This window comes from Megalopta genalis, chromosome 6 (genome assembly GCF_051020955.1).
Source record: "Megalopta genalis isolate 19385.01 chromosome 6, iyMegGena1_principal, whole genome shotgun sequence".
NCBI classification, from domain to species: domain Eukaryota; kingdom Metazoa; phylum Arthropoda; class Insecta; order Hymenoptera; family Halictidae; genus Megalopta; species Megalopta genalis.
In genome coordinates this window covers 2,536,426-2,559,057 of record NC_135018.1, presented here as the reverse complement: position 1 = coordinate 2,559,057, position 22,632 = coordinate 2,536,426, and the positions used below count along the sequence as shown (strand labels likewise).

At 38.9% G+C, this 22,632-nt stretch overlaps 4 protein-coding genes and 1 long non-coding RNA gene across 17 annotated transcripts in view; 1 reads left to right on the top strand and 4 right to left on the bottom strand.

Moving 5' to 3' along the window:
* Nucleotides 1-22,632, bottom strand: part of LOC117223883 (alpha-Mannosidase class I a) — a 406,723-nt gene that overhangs the window by 171,981 nt on the left and 212,110 nt on the right. The window lies entirely within an intron of this gene.
* Nucleotides 1-22,632, top strand: part of LOC143259630 (uncharacterized) — a 93,819-nt gene that overhangs the window by 9,358 nt on the left and 61,829 nt on the right. The window contains exons 1-3 of one of the 4 annotated variants that reach the window (XR_013033647.1): nt 7,028-7,121; nt 7,293-7,517; nt 15,135-15,359. This is a non-coding gene — a long non-coding RNA (uncharacterized LOC143259630). Of the gene's footprint in view, nt 1-7,027; nt 7,188-7,292; nt 7,518-15,134; nt 15,360-22,632 lie in introns of those variants that run through there. The other 3 variants (XR_013033646.1, XR_013033644.1, XR_013033645.1) reach the window with 3 other exon arrangements.
* Nucleotides 1,039-6,973, bottom strand: LOC143259624 (uncharacterized). 4 transcript variants are annotated; one of them, XM_076522776.1, is made up of 10 exons: nt 6,543-6,973; nt 5,191-5,310; nt 4,969-5,086; nt 4,431-4,463; nt 3,376-3,622; nt 2,489-2,593; nt 2,281-2,371; nt 2,022-2,167; nt 1,693-1,825; nt 1,039-1,602 (listed from the first exon to the last, which is right to left on the bottom strand). In XM_076522776.1, exons 1-10 carry the CDS (start codon nt 6,681-6,683, stop codon nt 1,555-1,557), a joined length of 1,182 nt encoding a protein of 393 aa, XP_076378891.1. In that variant the 5' UTR covers nt 6,684-6,973; the 3' UTR covers nt 1,039-1,554. The 4 variants fall into 4 exon arrangements, with proteins under 4 accessions (XP_076378891.1, XP_076378894.1, XP_076378892.1 ...); XM_076522779.1 differs by having other exon boundaries at nt 3,376-3,504; nt 4,415-4,463; nt 6,543-6,971; XM_076522777.1 differs by lacking the exon at nt 4,431-4,463 and having other exon boundaries at nt 6,543-6,948.
* On the bottom strand, nt 7,928-14,764 carry LOC117220109 (uncharacterized). 5 transcript variants are annotated; one of them, XM_076522793.1, is made up of 10 exons: nt 14,383-14,757; nt 13,900-14,019; nt 13,676-13,793; nt 11,235-11,481; nt 10,348-10,452; nt 10,119-10,209; nt 9,888-10,033; nt 9,304-9,436; nt 9,146-9,228; nt 7,928-8,153 (listed from the first exon to the last, which is right to left on the bottom strand). In XM_076522793.1, exons 1-9 carry the CDS (start codon nt 14,521-14,523, stop codon nt 9,181-9,183), a joined length of 1,149 nt encoding a protein of 382 aa, XP_076378908.1. In that variant the 5' UTR covers nt 14,524-14,757; the 3' UTR covers nt 7,928-8,153; nt 9,146-9,180. The 5 variants fall into 5 exon arrangements, 4 of the variants coding, with proteins under 4 accessions (XP_076378908.1, XP_076378909.1, XP_076378911.1 ...); XR_013033641.1 differs by lacking the exon at nt 9,304-9,436 and having other exon boundaries at nt 14,383-14,764; XM_076522794.1 differs by lacking the exon at nt 9,304-9,436 and having other exon boundaries at nt 7,928-9,228; nt 14,383-14,764.
* On the bottom strand, nt 15,768-22,595 carry LOC143259625 (uncharacterized). Of its 3 annotated transcripts, XM_076522790.1 has the most exons (10): nt 22,019-22,585; nt 21,536-21,655; nt 21,312-21,429; nt 18,871-19,117; nt 17,984-18,088; nt 17,755-17,845; nt 17,511-17,656; nt 16,925-17,057; nt 16,767-16,849; nt 15,768-15,993 (listed from the first exon to the last, which is right to left on the bottom strand). In XM_076522790.1, the coding sequence occupies exons 1-9, from the start codon at nt 22,157-22,159 to the stop codon at nt 16,802-16,804; spliced, it is 1,149 nt and encodes a 382-aa protein (XP_076378905.1). In that variant the 5' UTR covers nt 22,160-22,585; the 3' UTR covers nt 15,768-15,993; nt 16,767-16,801. The 3 variants fall into 3 exon arrangements, with proteins under 3 accessions (XP_076378905.1, XP_076378907.1, XP_076378906.1); XM_076522792.1 differs by lacking the exons at nt 15,768-15,993; nt 16,767-16,849 and having other exon boundaries at nt 17,980-18,088; nt 22,019-22,595; XM_076522791.1 differs by lacking the exons at nt 15,768-15,993; nt 16,767-16,849 and having other exon boundaries at nt 17,755-17,849; nt 22,019-22,593.

The following is a 22,632-nucleotide window of genomic DNA, read 5'->3' as shown; positions in this document are numbered from 1 at the left end:
TCCAACTTTGTCTACGAGAAAACGATCAACGTTTCGAATAATGTCTCGAAACTTTAATTAGCTGAGCCAATAGGATCTAAACTTAAAGTACACCGGAATCAGCCCCGAACGAAATTTCATCCGAATTGGAACGTTTAATCGATTAGCGAATATTGATAGTAAACGGTGACATCGTGATCTGTACAAAAGGCAGTCGTAGTCCTGTTTTATAGCGAAACGTGTAACGTCAGCCGTCGGTTAAATACGCGCACCAGATTGATCTCGGATGATACTTTTCTCGAGAACGAACGTCGTCGACGCACTATGCGCCACGAATTTTAGCCGGCTCCGGATGTCTCTTACGAGAAGCAGCTCGCGACTGAAAATATTAGAACCGTGATTTGTTCGATCGACCCTTGCAAGGCGTACGCTTTTTACGATTTACGCGATTATTTATCGATCGTCGTTCATTTATTACCGAGCCTGTCTCGTTTACCTTCTTGTCGGGCTTAACGCGGATGCTTGATAATTTGAACTGTGCTACTGAAAGACTAGAATTTCGATGAAACATTTGTAACTCCTGCTCGGAATGGATTCGTGTCACGCCACCCGAGGTTCAAGTGCATATCTAATTGATGTTACCACGTGTGTGACACGCGATTGGTGTTAATCAAAGTAAGGGATCGAGTAAGATTGTAAGTTGGCTCGAATCTAGCTTGATAGTTTTGGATATTTTGCGAATACAGCAATTTCTCTTCTCTAATTCGCGCACAGATTGCGCACAAAAATGGACAATTTGAGAAGATGAGATACTATTATTCATACTTCGTGGCTCGTTTTACGTAGTCGCCGATTGTCGACAACTATAAAAATGAGACACGCATGGCTCGAATAATGGTATTCTCCTCTTGCCAAATTGTCCATTTTTCTGCGCAGTCAGAGACGTCGGCAAACTTCACAGGACGACGCTGAGTGCGACGTACAATAAACCGGGCAGTTGCTACATCAACAAACTCCTTACGGAATTGTCGGTAGTCTCATCACTTATTTGATATATAATATATATTTGATTTTCTTTATTAGAGATCTTCGTACAATTAGATAATTCGACCTAGTACAACTATAGTATACTAGTATAACTATAGCCACTGAAACATTCGCTGTTCTCCCCTACGTATCAACCCTCGTTCGCGCTATTGTAGTCCACGTTATAGTTCGCGCTATTATACTTTCGCGTCCTTCTCTCGAGGGTTTAGATCGCCAAGCCAAACTCCGCTTTCGCGTTTCGGTCCAGCTGGACACGTGACATCTGATAGCTACCCGATGACCGAAACAAGCGATTAATGTAATATCTTGCGTCGTGTCGGACTTTCAGCGTAATTCCACAATGCCACAGACGGAGCGAAATCTACGCCCATAAAAATTCTTAGCTGCGCATTGCTCGGGCCTGACACCGACAGGCTCGACAGTTATGCGGTGCGGCAACACGTGAAAATAAACTATAGCGCTCGATTTTGTACACAGATCATACATACTACGTCTTCTAGCCGCGTCGAATAGTTTTCAAGTTTGCCACTAAACTGAAGTGATCATGGTGAAATACGAAAAAGACGAGCTCACCATCTGGAACAGAGAACCATTTGAATCTGAGAATAAAGAGATCAGAGTTTATATATGATCAAAAAAAAAAAAGAAAGCGAATAGTTGAATTACCATTGAAAAGCCTTCGTAACACGGAACGAATAAACCAGCAAGACTAAATTGCAGCTCCACCGAACTCCTCATCAATATGAAGAGTAATAACTTTTGCGACTTCAATGGTACGCGGTACCACGATGAATTGTATCTATTGTATTGAATAATGTCGTAAATTATTAATGAACGCGTGTCTCTTAATGCAACTTAATCGAAAGTGTGAGTCGCTTTTACTATTATTATTATTATTATTATTATTATTATTATTATTATTATTATTAAATCGGTTCTATTTTCGTAAATATCGTCGATAGAAAACACACAATAATTTAAGAAAGTGAACTTACACATCATGGAACAGTTCAACGCTAGTATTAATCAGTTTCTGGCCGCTATGATTATTTACGAATACAATCAATAAATGTACCACGACCATCTGTACAGAAACGAAAATGTTCTCTAGGTCACTGATATCACCAACCGCCAGATACACCTATTAGAATCAAAAAAGCTCCATTACTAGTTTTCATGAATAATGATATAATAATATCGTAACTACGATCTATTCTATCTAGGTTCTCTTATAAACGTGAAAATAATAATTACGCGATATAAATTAACAGCAAACGAGACGACAACTGTTATGATCGCCACTAAATAAGACATATTCATATCCCTGGCAAGGCTTATCGAGAGTCTTTCTTCGAGAATTCAATTCCCGATGGAATGTTAAGGACGTGAAAGAAGACAGAATAAGTGTACAGTAAAATATGCAGCGACAACGTTGCTGTAATATCTGAGTAAAGATACCAACTCGACAGCGCGCTGGTGTAACTCCATAGCTGGTCCTACGTCTATTACATTCGACGGAACTGTCGCTGAATTCGCCATCTCGTCGACAACCGTTCGTAATCGGTAACTGGAGCAATGAAAGTATATATGCGTACCATTAATATCGGCATTTTTTCAATGATATGCATCCAATTATTTAACTGCTATTCGTAAGTAAGTTTCTCACTACTGAACATTAAAATGCTTGTACGATTCGGAAATTTTGACTGTTCTCCTATTACTTATAAATAGCATTATTAATATTTCCACAGAGGCGTATGATTTCTTTGCCATAATCCTCTATGTCCCTGGACAACTTGTGCTGAAAACTAACTCCATGCTTCCTCGATAGCGGGAATGTTCCAAGCAAACGATTAAGAAACCAATGATATTCGGTGTCCGCGCGAACACAGAGCATATACATTCTTTTCCGCGGAAACAGTTGTTTTCTGCATAATTGTAGTATCGCCGTCCACGCCCAGAATATTTACCAATTGCAAGAAGGTTTCTTTAATTTCGACGATAACGGCGTTCTATAAAAGCAGTATTCGATTTCGTATCGCATCGCAGTTTGATGCCCCGATGATTGATTATGCTACTAGGGTCGCAATTCGTCCTGCAGAGGCGAATCAATTTATTCACGAGCGTATTGCTAAGGCGACACACGCGGATAAGGATTCGACTAAAATATACGTATTAGTATGGCAACGAACAAGCTAAGTATCGGGCAGTGCATTGCCGGCAATGGGATACGAAGATGATTAGACACGCGCGGCTTTTAAAAACAGGCTGCAGGGTGTCGCAAGTTTGTACGATCGAAACGATCGGAATCAGTGTGCGAACGTATGAAACAATCGAATTGAAACAAACCTGGCGATCTTCAATAATCCGCACAAGTAAGCGACAAAGACGGCGAGCGATGATTCCGTACATGCTATTGCAAGTAGTCCAAGCGAGGTTACAATAATCACTTGCATCGAAGCCCAGTCAGTCTGCGTGCTTCTCTCAGGATAGAGAAACCCAAAGAAATGTAAATAATGGATCTGAAGATTTGATTGCAATAGTGTAGGAACTAGTAGCAGGACACACAAGCTGAATATTCCTGCAACTGCTAGGACTTCAAGCGGGTACAACGTTATTTCAGAATACTAGAAATTCTCCCCGATTGTCCTTCAGCTTGTAAACGAAACTGGACAATCACGGTGGAGGTGATGCGATTATTCGATCGTTGCGGCTCGTTTTTTTTTTTTGTAGCTACCGATTGTCAACAACTATAAAAACGGGCACCCAAGGCTCTCGAATAATCGTATCTCCTCTTCCAAAATGCTCCATTTTCATGTACAATCTAAGAGACAATTAGGGAGAATTTATTGTAGTTCGTGTACAGAATGATTTCACAACATTGACACACTGTGACGAAGGTAGCGTTAGAATTTTTTAACGAGGGGAGGAGGACTGCAGTAATGTCTCCCTTACTGACGCTCAAATTGTGCTGATAGATGGACAATCTGGGAAGAGGAGATACGATTATTCGTGCCTTGCGGCTCGTTTCTATAATTACTGACAATCGAGAACCATAAAAAACGAGCTACAAGGCTCGAATAATCTTATCTTCTCTTCCTAAATTGTCCATTTTTGTGGACAATCTAAGCGTCAATTGGAGAGACATTACTTTACTACGCACAAACGTGTGTAGAAATTACGCGTGAAACCAACAAAGCGAATTAACGATATCGACGGAATAATTTAATTAGTTCTACACGCGTTTTTCAATAATAGAATAGCGAAAGGAATCCATTTGAGTGTCCTGCTTCAACCGGTAGATCCTGTTCAAAAAAAGATTAAAAAAAATATGGGACACGTGTGTCCGATAGGCGTGTTCCCATGTAAAAGGACTATTAAAAATTACTGTAATGCAGGCGCACTTCTTTCTGTTCCAAACGTTCCAAACTTCTGTTCTGAAATGTTCCAACGAAATGCATAAAGCAAAAGATACGGTCGATTTGTGTGGCGTTTCTCGCAATGTTTGTAAAGGTTAATCGGAACAATTATGATTCTATAATTCTAATAGTTCGGCTAACAAGTTGCTCCTAGTCGGGTGACGTATTAGGGGAGACTGTGGTCGGACGATACATTTTCAACATTTCGAACCTTTCTCGGTTGACTGCGAATTTAATTCGACGGTATCCGTCGTTTCCGTTTTCCTAGGACTCGCGGTACGATCGTTTCTATCGAATTAGGTTCAAATTAAGAGAGAATATGTCAGATTTGTCTATGTACGTATCGGGTTACCGCAATCTCTCCCTTAGAAGGATTTATTTCTCTGAGCGATTTCGTAAAATACACGCAAACGTGCATACAATTGTAGAAAAATGATTTTGAATGAATATTTATCAAATATATATTCAATAATACTAATGAATATTTCGAGTAATCAGAGAGCACGCGTTGAAACATCTTTACCTACTAATGCCGTGACCACCTGTCTCGCTTCTTCTATCTGTTTCGTAAACATGTCCGCTTCGATAGGATTCTTCGTCGCAAGGTAATCATATTCAACACTGTCAAACACGAATTTCACCTGGAACCACGTGAAAAACGTCGATTAATATCTGTCCTGTCGTCCCATATACGTATGCCAGATAGATGTATGCCAGGCACGCCGTGCGTGTCTGTTCAACTTACTATTGGAAAACTGGTAATGAATCCAACGTATCGGAAAAGAAACAATAACAACGGAAAAGTGAACGATAACACCTGTAGCGAATTGTACAGCGAGACCTCTACTAATTTTAGCGTTGACACCTGCAAATGTTATACACGTTTTTTAAACAGTTTCAAATCTTTGCGAGAGATTTCAAATCTTTCATTTTTTTTGTTTCTAGGACACCATCGAACGGAATCGTTTCGCAACAATTTTCAGCAGAAGCGATTTTCAAAATTCTTTACCTTCAATAATAGATACTTTCACCCCTAAATCAAATCACCTAAATCAATAAATGAAATCGATCATGAAAACGTTGATGCACGAATTAGTTGCAAATACTGTAATGTCGTAGACAATATTTGTTGCAACTGTGTATTAACGAGAGGATCTGTGCATGCTACGACAGTTTCCCGCGGTTGTTTCTTTTTTTTTAAATACATTGGTCAGATTCTTCTAAGTAAAATGAGACCAAACACGACATGCTTTAGATCATATTTCATTATACGAATTGTAACTCTAACGAAGAAAGCGATTCGAAAAGAAAATATCGGCGAAGTTATGCTATTCGACGGAATTGGTGAGAAAACCAGCCCAAGTTCGATGGACACAGAAATTGGGCTTAACGAGCATTATTTTTAAGAATATTTGGTGTTATTGCAATTTATTACCAGTATCATTAATTCCCAGTGTGAAGCGTTATTATTTGATATATATGTAATTACTAATATCTCTAATAATAAGGCTTATATATATATGCATTTTTCTAATATATTCTCAGCGATAATGGAATAAAATGAATTACGTAATAAGCATGAAATAAATAAATGCAATCGAAATGATATCGTAATTGATTTTATTTTACGTAATCACAAATATTTGTCCGAACTATAGCATGTTTGGTCTCATTTTAATCGGGAAGCTGTCAGCAATACGTTAACAAAATTCAGTTATAAAATGTGAAGATTAATAATAAATGTATCAACCTGTTGAGAGAGAATAAATTCAATAAACGTATCGCAATAGAGCATATAAAACGATAAATTGCAATTGCTGTAATATTCATGTAATATTTCGTGTAATATTCATCGTTGAATCACCGATTTAATATTCGAAATTTCCATGAAAATCTAACTGGATTAATTTCAGATCTAAATCAGTGGAATAGTCGAAAGTTACTATCATTCGTATACATACTAATAATAATATAAAGTAGATTCGACGAGAATTATAAAAACTTCAGATACGTCACGTAGTCACTTTCCATTTTATCACTGTGGATCGTCTCTTCTCGGTTTAAAAAATATTCCGGTGGGACTCGTGTCTTCCTCACCTGACTCACAATGCAGAAGAGAATAAGCAGGCAGAAAACGACTCTCTGACCTTTCGTTATTAGAGAGTGGTCATAGGGCCACAGCCCGGTGAAGCACATCACATTATAATAGGTACTATACTTCTTCTGGAACACGTCCATGTTGAAGAATATGCAAAATGTGTATGAACGAAATATCTAACGCATCGTCCAACTACACCTCGACGCTATGCTTTATTCATGCCTTCCGTTGCTAAATCCCGCCGATTCTATAGTTTGCAGGAGCCAATTCAATATCTCCGTTTGAAATCGTCTGAGATAGGGTTGACACATTTCAGGTAGATGAAAAAATAATAAAACATCATAATGGAAAGCATGAATAATGTACTGTGTCACCTCCTGCATTCATTTTTTCTCTGCAATTATAATCAGTTATATAGGCCGCGAACACGTGTCAGTTCCCAGCCATTTACCAGCTTTTCTAATAAATTCTTGAATCATTATGACTGATTCCAGCACAAGCGAAATGAAAAATGCGATAAAAATATTGACATTCGTGGCTCGGAATTGGCTTCGAAGTGGTCCGTGTGCGGGGTTACGGTAAAAGAACGTAGTCGCTGCGTATGTACAAATGACGATGCGGCTATTTTCTGGCTTAATTAGGCGGTACCTAAATCAATGGAATTTCGTTTACCATTCTTTCTTTTACATGACAAGCAACGTCCGCGTTCTTTATAATCACACGAAGACAATTTTTTGAACGAATCTTAGGTGCTGCGCCTGTTTCGCCGTGCACGTGCAATGAGATTGCGGCCAGTGTCAACGACCAAGCAAACGTCGTAAAAATTTGGACAGAGTCGCACCCTGGTAAACGACTTCACCTATTGCTCGTCACATGTGGATGGTTGGAGATGGAAGTGATCGGTTACCGACGATCGTTGAACAACGCTGGGAAGAACAAGAGTGATTCGAGGATGTGTGACCACGTATCGTGAGGTTTGTCAAGTATAGTTCAGAGTTATAAAGATAGTGATTGAAAGGCTGCCAGAGACCGCCGGGCTTCTCGTGGCGTATACATAGAAATACGTACAATGGCCCATAAAAGAGTTCGTGCACCTTTTAAAACGCGATAACTTTTTGTAAACTGGACGAAACGACTTGAATCTTTTTATAGATGACAAAGGGACTAGTCTACTAGAAGATGACTAAAGAGCTTTTTTTTTAACTTTAATATTACTAAGAGCGACAAGAAATTTGCCTTACAAGCTCGGATAAAAAAGTTAAAAGAACGAGAGTTTTTTATCAGGGGCATTTGTTGTCACTCCAAGCAATAGCAAAATTAAAAAAAAAAGTCAAGGCAGTTGCTATATCAACGAACTCCTCATGAAATTATCGGCAGATATCAATTACGTTATTTAATCAGTTCCTTTATTAGAGATCTTATTGCCAAGTCCGTACAGATGGATTATTCGACCTAGCATAACCTCGCTACTAGTACATCCCTCGTTTCCCCCTACGTATGAATTGTCGTTGGTGCCATTCTACTTTCGGGTGCGTCTCGAAGGTCCACTTTGCCAAACTCCGCTTTCGTGTTTCTAGTTGGACGTGCGACACCTATTACGCGTCCAACGCCTGGAACAAACGATTATTCTGATAGCTTCGGTCACGTCAGACTTTCCGACTAGTTCCTTATTCCAGCCGAAGCGAACTCCACGCCTACGAAAATGCCTAGCTGCGTATTGCTTGCGCCTGACACCCGGAGGTTATGCCAAGGTTATGTCAAGGTTATATAATATTATATTATAATATAACCTTGACATAACCTTGACGTAACCTTGACGTAACCTTGACATAACCTTCACATATGCTCTGACTCTGCGCAATCCGAGCACGAATCAGCGTGTACCTTGACAAGGTTATGTCAAGGATATGTCAAGATTATGTAATATAATATAACCTAGACATAACACGCTGATTCGCGCTCGGATTGCGCAGAGTCAGAACATATGTGAAGGTTATGTCAAGGTTATGTCAAGGTTATATTACAATATAATATAACCTATAATATAACCAAGGTTATGTAATATAATATAACCTTGACATAACCTTGACATAACCTTGTCAAGGTACACGCTGATTCGCGCTCGGATTGCGCAGAAAAATAGAAAGTTTGAGAAGCAGAGATTCGATTGTTTCTCCTCTTCCCAAATCGTCCAATTTTGTACGCGGTCTGGGCGCGAATTAGGGAGAAATTACTGTACCATAAAGTGGCGGACAAAAGTGTTCGTACACCTTTTAAATACGCAATTACTTTTTGAAAACTCGACGAAATAGTTGAAATTTCTTTGAGATGACAGAGCTTTCTTTTGTCGTTCCAAGTAACAGCGAAATTCAAAAGAAAAGCATTTCAGTCATCCTCTCTATCGTCTGAAGAAAAAAACAAAACAAATTCAAGTCACTTAGTTCAATTTTAAAATAGCTTAGAAGGTGTATGAAGACATTTGCGGGCCACTGTGCACATGATACAGACGGCGATTTTAGACGATTTTATGTAAACGGTGCAGAGAAAACAAAATTGTAAAGATAAACCGTGACACACGATTTTCCACACACATCGTACATACTCTGTCTTTCTAACGACGTCCAATATTTCTCGTCACTAAACCGATATAATCATGGTAAAGTATGAAAAAGACGAGCTCACCATCTGGAACAAGAGAATCGTTGAATCTGGGAACGAAGATGTCACAAAAGTTGACGGTACGCGAAAACGGATAATTACTTTGGAAAAGCCTTCGTAAGACGGAATGAATAAACCAGCAAAACTAATTTGCAGCCCCATCGAACTCCTCATCAATACGAATAGTAATATTTTCTGGGACTTCGGTGGCATGCGGTACCACGATGAACTGTATCTATTTTATTGAATAGGCGTCGTGTTTATTATTATTCAAAACGCGTCCGATTCAACACTTAACCATTTGCACTTGAGTGGCGACTCTAAGACGTCATTTTAACATTATCAGATTTGTTTGTATTAAAAAACAAAAAAAACAAAAAAAACTGTAAAATCTGTAGCTGTTGCATGGGTCGCAAAATTCAATTTCATATGTATAAAATGCACTGGGTTGCATAAAATGGAGATACCATAGGTCAGAAAAGCTATTTCGAATTTCGTGTTAAAACGGCTCCGACTGCAAAGGATTAATTATGTTAATCTTTCAACACAATTTCTACGCAACTTATTCGAGAAGCACGTGTCACTTTGACGTTATCATTGGATCGACTTTATTTTCCGAAAATTGCATTCGTTAGTAATTGCATTCCTCGATAGAAATTGCATTCGTTCGCGACGAGTGAACTTACATGCCGTTGAATAGTCCGATGCTGGTGCTGATCATCCTTTGGCCGCTATAATTGTTTAAATATATAATGATGAAATGTACCAGAGTAATTTGTACACAGATCAAAATGTTTTCCTTGTTCTTGAAGTCCCCGACCGCCAGGTATAGCTGTTTGTATCAGAAGCAGTCGCATTATATATGTACAGAAATATCCTCGATATATTTCATCCGACACACGTTTAACGATGCTTACGCGATATATATTTATGGCGAACGAGACGACGGTCGTTATGATCGCCAATAAATAAGACAACGTCACATCCTTCGAGTAATCTGCCGAGATCCTTCCTTCGCAAATTCATAATGTTTCAGCATTGTACATTCGTGATGTAAGCATAAGATGTAAGAGAAGATAGAACAAATGTAAAGAAAAAATATATATAGCGATTAGGTTGCTCTAATATCTGGATGAAGGTACCAACTCAACAGCACGCCGGTGTAAATCCATAGCCGATCGTATATTTATTATATTCGACGAAACTGTCCCTGAACACGCCATCTCGTCGACGGCCGTTCGTATTCGGTAACTGGAGCAATGAAAATATATATGCGTACCATTAATATCGGCATTTTTTCACTGATATGCATCTAATTATTTGACCGCTATTCGTAAGTAAGTTTCTCACTGCTGAACATTAAAATGCTTATACGATTCGGAAATTTGAACTGTTCTGCTATTACTTATAAATAGCATTATTAATATTTCCACAGAGGCGTATGATTTCTTTGCCATAATCCTCTATGCCCATGGACAACTTGTGCTGAAAACTAATTGCATGCTTCCTCGATAGCAGGAATGTTCCAAGCAAACGATTAAGAAACCAATGACATTCGGTGTCCGCGGGAACACAGAGCATATACATTCTTTTCCGCGGAAACAGTTGTTTTCTGCATAATTGTAGTATCACCGTCCACGCCCAGAATATTTACCAATTGCAAGAAGGTTTCTTTAATTTCGACGATAATGGCGTTCTATAAAAGCAGTATTCGATTTCGTATCGCATCGCAGTTTGACGCCCCGATGATTGATTATGCTACTGGGGTCGCAATTCGTCCTGCAGAGGCGAATCAATTTATTCACGAGCGTATTGCTAAGGCGACACACGCGGATAAGGATTCGACTAAAATATACGTATTAGTATGGCAACGAACAAGCTAAGCATCGGGCAGTGCATTGCCGGCAATGGGATACGAAGATGATTAGACACGCGCGGCTTTTAGAAACAGGCTGCAGGGTGTCGCAAGCTTGCACGATCGAAACGATCGGAATCAGTGTGCGAACGTATGAAACAATCGAATTGAAACAAACCTGGCAATCTCCAATAATCCGCACAAGTAAGCGACAAAGACGGCGAGCGATGATTCTGTACAGGTTATTGATAATAGTCCGAGGCAGATTACAATTATGAGTTGAAGAGTGACCACATTAGAATCCTGGGTAACCTCAGTATAAAAAAATCCCACCATATTTAAATAACGAGTTTGAAGTTTCGATTGCATTATCGTGGGGATCAGTAATAGAAAAATCGAGAGCATTATTCCTCCAGATGATATGACTATAAGTAAGAACAATGAGGATAGAACGATTCCATTGTAGCCGTTTCACGCAGGAAAACGCGTATCCAATAAGCCGCTCCAAATTTTTCTCAGTTCGAAACTATTAACACGTTGAATGCCACGCCTGTTTTACAGAAATTCTCCGTGGCGCCACGATGAATTTTCTTTTATGTGATACATATAATTTTGAAATATTATCTGCAATAGATAAGTTACAGTGTATAACCATGTTTGACATGTGAATTGCGACAGGGGTCACCGTTTGAATCGACGATGGTAATAATACCAAATTTTAGATATTGACATTTGTTTTAACCCTTTTAGTGTCATGCGAAAAAGAGGTGCCTATGCGAGAATAACCGGCCGAAAATGCTCGTAAAAACCAAACAAGAAACAATATTTACATGATTCAAAAAGCAGTAAATTAAGGACGAAATAGAGAACAAAACGATGACACTAGATTTTCTATATTCATTGAAAATTATATAAATAACAAAGGTATAAAAGATCGTAAAGAAAGTAAAAGACCAGTTCTCTCTTAGAAAACGTATTTGCACTTACAAAAAGTCATCTTTTCATCATAATTTTATGTAGATCATTTATTACAAAGTATATACTTTGCATTTCTGATATATTTTGTAACAAGATAAATGATATTACATAACAAACATAAAAAATAACACGAAAGTACATGATAAGCGCCGGACGGATCATCTCTTCCGAAATATGTAATTGTTATAGGTAATATAACATTGCTGAAACAAAATTATGTTGTCATAAATATATTTGTGATATAATTTTGCATAATACTTCATTATAGTAACATAAATATTTACATTTATATTTATATATTGTAAATGTGAAAAATTTTGTTATTATAAAGCGCTGTAAGGCGCGGGCCGATATATCGGCTCTGGCACTTCTCGTCAGTGCAGCAAGAGCCGATATATCGGCTTCCGGCACTAAAAGGGTTAAATTATATATATTTCTATCAATTTAGGCGCGCCGGTCACCAGTGGCCCCCATGGCGTCATCGCCAAGTTAAGTGCCGGTCACCGGTGACTCCCGTGGCATTCAACGTGTTAAATTCGTCCATCAATTGAAATATATTGCGATACGATATGTGTATCCGATGTGCGCGTTATCCATGAAAAAGAACTATTTCAAGCTGTTGCTGTAGTGCAGAAAGCACTTCTTTCTACAGCAAGACGGATGATGAATGGAATATTGGCAAGCCTGTACCGTTCTTTTCTGCAACATTTCTAACGGTTCATCGGAATAACGATAATTCTATAATTCTAATGTTTCATCGAATAAGTTGCTCCTTTGGGAGTCAACCATAGGTTGACGAATTAGGGGAGACTGTGGTGGACAGACGATACATTTTGGAGAAAACAGATCATGTATGTCTACATAATGTCTACACAACAGACGAAATTAGGAAATAAAAAAGTTAGATCATCGTTTCTATTCTAGCATTATGTACAGTAAATTGTCCCTAATTCGCGCGCAGATTCTGCAGAAAAATGGACAATTTGGGAGGAGGCGCAAGACTCAAATAATCGTATCTCCTCCTCCCAAATTCCTCTTGACCATTTTTGTTTACACGCTAGAGAACAATTGGATAGAATTTACTGTATTCACATTAACGTACACCAGCATCCTGGCCGCTGCCTCTTTTTGCCGACTGCCCGGAGTTTCTATAAAAAGGAGCCGCGAGGGAGACTTCACTGTAACTGTTGCTTCCATTTTCGTAGAACACTCGCTATGCTCGCTTCTATCAAATTAGGTTCACACTCATCTGTATTCTACAGGGTGTCCGAAAAGTGTCTCGCTATCCGGAAATGGGGGGTTCCCGAGGTCGGCGGAGGTAACTTTTTCCTTGACAAAATGCGATCCGCGACTTCTCGGCTTGCGAGACATTTGTGGGACTCCCTATATATACGGGTGCACAGTTCACTTCTGTTTATTAGGTAGAAAATACGAAAATGTACCAAACCTGTCTGTGTATCGGGCTGTCGCAGTCTCCCCTGTACAAGGATTAATTTTTCAATATGTACATGTTTCTCTCGTAAAATATGCTTGATCGTGCATTCAATTATAGAATAATTATTTTCGATGCGCATGTTCACTTGTATACATTTCACAAGAATGTTTAGCTTAATCGGAGACCACACGGTTGGACATCTTTACCTAGAAATACCATGACCACGCGCCTCGCTTCTATTGCTTGTTTCATAAACAAATCCGCTTCGATAGGATCTTTGACCGCATCGTAATCGCGTCCAAAATTTTCCAAGAAATGTTTTAGCTGAAACCACGTGAAGAATGTCGATTAAGGGATACGATAACAAGGTGAATGATTTTGCACACGTTCTTGGAAACGGAAACAGTAGTGGCACGTTTGTCGAACTTACTGACGGAAGAGAGATGACGAATGCAACGTATCGTAAAAAGAATAGCAACATGGGAAAGGTGAACGATAACGTCTGAAGTAAATTGTAGAATGTGATTTCAACCATTCTTAGCGTCGATACCTGAAAATTGTACATCTGATTTTAACAGTATCGAATCTATTTCGAGATTGCGTTCGATTCGAACGGTTTCATATCGTTTCGGGAACGTTTCGAACAGAATCGTTTTACAAAAGATTTTACGAGAATGGATTTTCTTGAGAACTTAGGACATTTAACATAACAGTTTTCTTAAAACTTTTTTCTTGAAAATTTATACCCTATTTTCAAGAAGAATCAGATGGATTCGATGAAAACTACGAAAACTTCGGGTACGTCGCATAGTCACTTTCCCTTTTTTTTATCATTATTAATCGTCTCCTTTAGAGACGTGCTGGTACTTCGACGATTTAAAAAATATTCCGATGAAACTCGCGTCTTGCTCACCTGAGCGCCGATACAGCAAAGAGTGAGCAAACAGAAACCGACTCTCCGAACTTTCGTTATTAGAGTGTAGTCGTCGGGCCACAGTCCAGTAAAACACATCACATTGTAATAAGTACTATACATCTTCTGGAACACGTCCATGTTGAAGAATATGCAAAATGTGTATGAACGAAATATCTAACGCATCGTCCAACTACACCACGACGCTATGCTTTATTCATGCTTTCCGTTACTAAATCCTGCCGATTCTATAGTTTGCAGGAGCCAATTCAATATCTCCGTTTGAAATCGTCTGAGATACGGTTGACACATTTCAGGTAGATGAAAAAATAATAAAACATCATAATGGAAAGCATGAATAATGTACTGTGTCACCTCCTGCATTCATTTTTTCTCTGCAATTATAATCAGTTATATAGGCTGCGAACACGTGTCAGTTCCCAGCCACTTTCCAGCTTTTCTAATAAATTCTTGAATCATTATGACTGATTCCAGCACGAGCGAAATGAAAAAATGTGATAAAAATATTAACATTCGTGGCTCGAAATTGGTTTCGAAGTGGTCCGTGTACGGGGTTACGATAAAAGAACGTAGTCGCTGCGTATGTACAAATGACGATGCGGCTATTTTCTTGCTTAATTAGGCGGTACCTAAATCAATGGAATTTCGTTTACCATACTTTCTTTTACTTAACGAGCGACGTCCGTCGTTCTTTATAATCACGCGAAGACAATTTTTTGAACCAATCCTAGGTGCTGCGCCTGTTTCGCCGTGCACGTGCAATGAGATTGCGGCCAGTGTCAACGACCAAGCAAACGTCGTAAAAATTTGGACAGAGTCGCACCCTGGTAAACGACTTCACCTATTGCTCGTCACATGTGGATGGTTGGAGATGGAAGTGATCGGTTACCGACGATCGTTGAACAACGCTGGGAAGAACAAGAGTGATTCGAGGATGTGTGACCACGTATCGTGAGGTTTGTCAAGTAGTTCAGAGTTATAAAGATAGTGATTGAAAGGCTGCCAGAGACCGCCGGGCTTCTCGTGGCGTATACATAGAAATACGTACAATGGCCCATAAAAGAGTTCGTGCACCTTTTAAAACGCGATAACTTTTTGTAAACTGGACGAAACGACTTGAATCTTTTTATAGATGACAAAGGGACTAGTCTACTAGAAGATGACTAAAGAGCTTTTTTTTTAACTTTAATATTACTAGGAGCGACAAGAAATTTGCTTTACAAGCTCGGATAAAAAAGTTAAAAGAACGAGAGTTTTTTATCAGGAGCATTTATTGTCACTCCAAGCAATAGCAAAATTAAAAAAAAATGTCAAAGCAGTTGCTATATCAACGAACTCCTCATGAAATTATCGGCAGATATCAATTACGTTATTTAATCAGTTCCTTTATTAGAGATCTTATTGCCAAGTCCGTACAGATGGATTATTCGACCTAGCATAACCTCGCTACTTGTACATCCCTCGTTTCCCCCTACGTATGAATTGTCGTTGGTGCCATTCTACTTTCGGGTGCGTCTCGAAGGTCCACTTTGCCAAACTCCGCTTTCGTGTTTCTAGTTGGACGTGCGACACCTATTACGCGTCCAACGCCTGGAACAAACGATTATTCTGATAGCTTCGGTCGCGTCAGACCTTCCGACTAGTTCCTTATTCCAGCCAAAGCGAACTCGAAGCCTAGCTGCGTATTGTTTGGGCCTAACACCCGGAGGTTATGCCATAATATTATATTATAATATAATCTTGACATAACCTTGCCGTAACCTTGACATAACCTTGACATAATCTTGACATAACCTTCACATATGCTCTGACTCTGTGCAATCCGAGCGCGAATCAGCGTGTACCTTAACAAGGTTATGTCAAGGATATGTCAAGATTATGTAATATAGTATAACCTTGACATAACACGCTGATTAGCGGAGATTCGATTGTTTCTCCTCTTCCCAAATCGTCCAATTTTGTACGCGGTCTTAGCGCGAATTAGGGAGAAATTACTGTAACATAAAGTGGCGCACGAAAGTGTTCGTACACCTTTTAAATACGCAATTACTTTTTGAAAACTCGACGAAATAGTTGAAATTTCTTTGAGATGACAGAGCTTTCTTTTGTCGCTCCAAGTAACAGCGAAATTCAAAAGAAAAGCATTTCAGTCATCCTCTCTATCGTCTGAAGAAAAAAACAAAACAAATTCAAGTCACTTAGTTCAATTTTAAAATAGCTTAGAAGGTGTATGAAGACATTTGCGGGCCACTGTGCACATGATACAGACGGCGATTTTAGACGATTTTATGTAAACGGTGCAGAGAAAACAAAATTGTAAAGATAAACCGTGACACACGATTTTCCACACACATCGTACATACTCTGTCTTTCTAACGACGTCCAATATTTCTCGTCACTAAACCGATATAATCATGGTAAAGTATGAAAAAGACGAGCTCACCATCTGGAACAAGAGAATCGCTGAATCTGGGAACGAAGATGTCACAAAAGTTGACGGTACGCGAAAACGGATAATTACTTTGGAAAAGCCTTCGTAAGACGGAACGAATAAACCAGCAAGACTAAATTGCAGCCCCATCGAACTCCTCATCAATACGAATAGTAATATTTTCTGGGACTTCGGTGGCATGCGGTACCACGATGAACTGTATCTATTTTATTGAATAGGCGTCGTGTTTATTATTATTCAAAACGTGTCCGATTCAACACTTAACCATTTGCAGTCGAGTGGCGACTCTAAGACGTCATTTTAACATTATCAGATTTGTTTGTATTAAAAAACAAAAAAAAAACAAAAAAAACTGTAAAATCTGTAGCTGTTGCATGGGTCGCAAAATTCAATTTCATATGTATAAAATGCACTAGGTTGCATAAAATGGAGATACCATAGGTCAGAAAAGCTATTTCGAATTTCGTGTTAAAACGGCTCCGACTGCAAAGGATTAATTATGTTAATCTTTCAACACAATTTCTACGCAACTTATTCGAGAAGCACGTGTCACTTTGACGTTATCATTGGATCGACTTTATTTTCCGAAAATTGCATTCGTTAGTAATTGCATTCGCCGATAGAAATTGCATTCGTTCGCGACGAGTGAACTTACATGCCGTTGAATAGTCCGATGCTGGTGCTGATCATCCTTTGGCCGCTATAATTGTTTAAATATATAATGATGAAATGTACCAGAGTAATTTGTACACAGACCAAAATGTTTTCCTTGTTCTTGAAGTCCCCGACCGCCAGGTATAGCTGTTTGTATCAGAAGCAGTCGCATTATATATCCATCGACGAAAGGTACAGAAATATCCTCGATATATTTCATCCGACACACGTTTAACGATGCTTACGCGATATATATTTATGGCGAACGAGACGACGACCGTTATGATCGCCAATAAATAAGACAACGTCACATCCTTCGAGTAATCTGCCGAGATCCTTCCTTCGCAAATTCATAATGTTTCAGCATTGTACATTCGTGATGTAAGCATAAGATGTAAGAGAAGATAGAACAAATGTAAAGAAAAAATATATATAGCGATTAGGTTGCTCTAATATCTGGATGAAGGTACCAACTCAACAGCACGCCGGTGTAAATCCATAGCCGATCGTATGTTTATTATATTCGACGAAACTGTCCCTGAACACGCCATCTCGTCGACGGCCGTTCGTATTCGGTACCTGGAGCAATGGAAATATATATGCGTACCATTAATGTCGGCATTTTTTCACTGATATGCATCTAATTATTTGACCGCTATTCGTAAGTAAGTTTCTCACTGCTGAACATTAAAATGCTTGAACGATTCGGAAATTTTGACTGTTCTCCTATTACTTATAAATAGCATTATTAATATTTCCACAGAGGCGTATGATTTCTTTGCCATAATCCTCTATGTCCATGGACAACTTGTGCTGAAAACTAATTGCATGCTTCCTCGATAGCAGGAATGTTCCAAGCAAACGATTAAGAAACCAATGATTTTCGGTGTTCGCGCGAACACAGAGCATATACATTCATTTCCGCGGAAACAGTTGTTTTCTGCATAATTGTAGTATCACCGTCCACGCCCAGAATATTTACCAATTGCAAGAAGGTTTCTTTAATTTCGACGATAACGGCGTTCTATAAAAGCAGTATTCGATTTCGTATCGCATCGCAGTTTTATGCCCCGATGATTGATTATGCTACTGGGGTCGCAATTCGTCCTGCAGAGGCGAATCAATTTATTCACGAGCGTATTGCTAAGGCGACACACGCGGATAAGGATTCGACTAAAATATACGTATTAGTATGGCAACGAACAAGCTAAGCATCGGGCAGTGCATTGCCGGCAATGGGATACGAAGATGATTAGACACGCGCGGCTTTTAGAAACAGGCTGCAGGGTGTCGCAAGCTTGCACGATCGAAACGATCGGAATCAGTGTGCGAACGTATGAAACAATCGAATTGAAACAAACCTGGCAATCTCCAATAATCCGCACAAGTAAGCGACAAAGACGGCGAGCGATGATTCTGTACAGGTTATTGATAATAGTCCGAGGCAGATTACAATTATGAGTTGAAGAGTGACCACATTAGAATCCTGGGTAACCTCAGTATAAAAAAATCCCACCATATTTAAATAACGAGTTTGAAGTTTCGATTGCATTATCGTGGGGATCAGTAATAGAAAAATCGAGAGCATCATTCCTCCAGATGATATGACTATAAGTAAGAACAATGGGGATAGAACGATTCCATTGGAGCCGTTTCACGCAGGAAAACGCGTATCCAATAAGCCGCTCCAAATTTTTCTCAGTTCGAAACTATTAACACGTTGAATGCCACGCCTGTTTTACAGAAATTCTCCGTGGCGCCACCATGAATTTTCTTTTATGTGATACATATAATTTTGAAATATTATCTGCAATAGATAAGTTACAGTGTATAACCATGTTTGACATGTTAATTGCGACAGGGTTCACCGTTTGAATCGACGATGGTAATAATACCAAATTTTAGATATTGACATTTGTTTTAACCCTTTTAGTGTCATGTGAAAAAGAGGTGCCTATGCGAGAATAACCGGCCAAAAATGCTCGTAAAAACCAAACAAGAAACAATATTTACATGCTTCAAAAAGCAGTAAATTAAGGACGAAATAGAGAACAAAACGATGACACTAGATTTTCTATATTCATTGAAAATTATATAAATAACAAAGGTATAAAAGATCGTAAAGAAAGTAAAAGTCCAGTTCTCTCTTACAAAACGTAGTTGCACATACAAAAAGTCATCTTTTCATCATAATTTTATGTAGATCATTTATTACAAAGTATATACTTTGCATTTCTGATATATTTTGTAACAAGATAAATAATATTACATAACAAACATAAAAAATAACTCGAAGGTACATGGTAAGCGACGGACAGATTATCTCTTCCGAAATATGTAATTGTTATAGGTAATATAACATTGCTGAAACAAAATTATGTTGTCATAAATATATTTGTGATATAATTTTGCATAATACTTCATTATAGTAACATAAATATTTATATTTATATTTATATATTGTAAATGTGTAAAATTTTGTTATTATAAAGCGCTGTAAGGTGCGGGCCGATATATCGGCTCTGGCACTTCTCGTCAGTGCAGCAAGAGCCGATATATCGGCTTCCGGCACTAAAAGGGTTAAATTATATATATTTCTATCAATTTAGGCGCGCCGGTCACCGGTGGCCCCCATGGCGTCATCGCCAAGTTAAGTGCCGGTCACCGGTGACTCCCGTGGCATTCAACGTGTTAAATTCGTCCATCAATTGAAATATATTGCGATACGATATGTGTATCCGATGTGCGCGTTATCCATGAAAAAGAACTATTTCAAGCTGTTGCTGTAGTGCAGAAAACACTTCTTTCTACAGCAAGACGGATGATGAATGGAATATTGGCAAGCCTGTACCGTTCTTTTCTGCAACATTTCTAACGGTTCATCGGAATAACGATAATTCTATAATTCTAATGTTTCATCGAATAAGTTGCTCCTTTGGGAGTCAACCATAGGTTGACGAATTAGGGGAGACTGTGGTGGACAGACGATACATTTTGGAGAGAACAGATCATGTATGTCTACATAATGTCTACACAACAGACGAAATTAGGAAATAAAAAAGTTAGATCATCGTTTCTATTCTAGCATTATGTACAGTAAATTCTCCCTAATTCGCGCGCAGATTATGCAGAAAAATGGACAATTTGGGAAGAGGCGCAAGACTCAAATAATCGTATCTCCTCCTCCCAAGTTCCTCTTGTCCATTTTTGTTTACACGCTAGAGAACAATTGGAGAGAATTTACTGTATTCACATTAACGTACACCAGCATCCTGGCCGCTGCCTCTTTTTGCCGACTGCCCGGAGTTTCTATAAAAAGGAGCCGCGAGGGAGACTTCACTGTAACTGTTGCTTCCATTTTCGTAGAACTCTCGCTATTCTCGCTTCTATCAAATTAGGTTCACACTCATCTATATTCTACAGGGTGTCCGAAAAATGTCTCGCAATCCGGAAATGGGGGGTTCCCGAGGTCGGCGGAGGTAACTTTTTCCTTGGCAAAATGCGATCCGCGACTTCCCGGCTTGCGAGACATTTGTGGGACTCCCTGTATATACGGGTGCACAGTTCACTTCTGTTTACTAGGTAGAAAATACGAAAATGTACCAAACCTGTCTGTGTATCGGGCTGTCGCAGTCTCCCCTGTACAAGGATTAATTTTTCAATATGTACATGTTTCTCTCGTAAAATATGCTTGATCGTGCATTCAATTATAGAATAATTATTTTCGATGCGCATGTTCACTTGTATACATTTCACAAGAATGTTTAGCTTAATCGGAGACCACACGGTTGGACATCTTTACCTAGCAATAACATTACCACGCGTCTCGCTTCTATTGCTTGTTTCATAAACAAATCCGCTTCGATAGGATCTTTGACCGCATCGTAATCGTGTCCAAAATTTTCCAAGAAATGTTTCACCTGAAACCACGTGAAGAATGTCGATTAAGGGATACGATAACAAGGTGAATGATTTTGCACACGTTCTTGGAAACGGAAACAGTAGTGGCACGTTTGTCGAACTTACTGACGGAAGAGTGATGACGAATCCAACGTATCGTAAAAAGAATAGCAACATGGGAAAGGTGAACGATAACGTCTGAAGTAAATTGTACAATGTGATTTCAACCATTCTTAGCGTCGATACCTGAAAATTGTACATCTGATTTTAACAGTATCGAATCTATTTCGAGATTGCGTTCGATTCGAACGGTTTCATATCGTTTCGGGAACGTTTCGAACAGAATCGTTTTACAAAAGATTTTACGAGAATGGATTTTCTTGAGAACTTAGGACATTTAACATAACAGTTTTCTTAAAACTTTTTTCTTGAAAATTTATACCCTATTTTCAAGAAGAATCAGATGGATTCGATGAAAACTACGAAAACTTCGGGTACGTCGCATAGTCACTTTCCCTTTTTTTTATCATTATTAATCGTCTCCTTTAGAGACGTGCTGGTACTTCGACGATTTAAAAAATATTCCGATGAAACTCGCGTCTTGCTCACCTGAGCGCCGATACAGCAAAGAGTGAGCAAACAGAAACCGACTCTCCGAACTTTCGTTATTAGAGTGTAGTCGTCGGGCCACAGTCCAGTAAAACACATCACATTGTAATAAGTACTATACATCTTCTGGAACACGTCCATGTTGAAGAATATGCAAAATGTGTATGAACGAAATATCTACCCCATCGTCCAACTACACCACGACGCTATGCTTTATTCATGCTTTCCGTTACTAAATCCTGCCGATTCTATAGTTTGCAGGAGCCAATTCAATATCTCCGTTTGAAATCGTCTGAGATACGGTTGACACATTTCAGGTAGATGAAAAAATAATAAAACATCATAATGGAAAGCATGAATAATGTACTGTGTCACCTCCTGCATTCATTTTTTCTCTGCAATTATAATCAGTTATATAGGCCGCGAACACGTGTCAGTTCCCAGCCACTTTCCAGCTTTTCTAATAAATTCTTGAATCATTATGACTGATTCCAGCACGAGCGAAATGAAAAAATGTGATAAAAATATTAACATTCGTGGCTCGAAATTGGTTTCGAAGTGGTCCGTGTACGGGGTTACGATAAAAGAACGTAGTCGCTGCGTATGTACAAATG

What these genes read in the sequence shown, in the direction of transcription:
- LOC143259624 (XM_076522776.1), bottom strand. Translation starts at nt 6,683, where the DNA reads ATGGACGTGTTCCAGAAGAAGTATAGTACCTATTATAATGTGATGTGC. An exon ending in TCTTCTGCATTGTGAGTCAG is followed by an intron (nt 5,311 to 6,542) that starts GTGAGGAAGACA and finishes TAACATTTGCAG; the next exon opens with GTGTCAACGCTAAAATTAGT. An exon ending in TTACACCAGCGCGCTGTCGA is followed by an intron (nt 2,372 to 2,488) that starts GTTGGTATCTTT and finishes TCTCGAAGAAAG; the next exon opens with ACTCTCGATAAGCCTTGCCA.
- LOC117220109 (XM_076522793.1), bottom strand. Translation starts at nt 14,523, where the DNA reads ATGGACGTGTTCCAGAAGATGTATAGTACTTATTACAATGTGATGTGT. An exon ending in CGTGGTCATGGTATTTCTAG is followed by an intron (nt 11,482 to 13,675) that starts GTAAAGATGTCC and finishes TCTTACTTATAG; the next exon opens with TCATATCATCTGGAGGAATA. An exon ending in GGATTATTGGAGATTGCCAG is followed by an intron (nt 10,453 to 11,234) that starts GTTTGTTTCAAT and finishes TCATTGCTCCAG; the next exon opens with TTACCGAATACGAACGGCCG.
- LOC143259625 (XM_076522790.1), bottom strand. Translation starts at nt 22,159, where the DNA reads ATGGACGTGTTCCAGAAGATGTATAGTACTTATTACAATGTGATGTGT. An exon ending in TTTGCTGTATCGGCGCTCAG is followed by an intron (nt 21,656 to 22,018) that starts GTGAGCAAGACG and finishes TACAATTTTCAG; the next exon opens with GTATCGACGCTAAGAATGGT. An exon ending in TCGCCATAAATATATATCGC is followed by an intron (nt 17,657 to 17,754) that starts GTAAGCATCGTT and finishes TGATACAAACAG; the next exon opens with CTATACCTGGCGGTCGGGGA.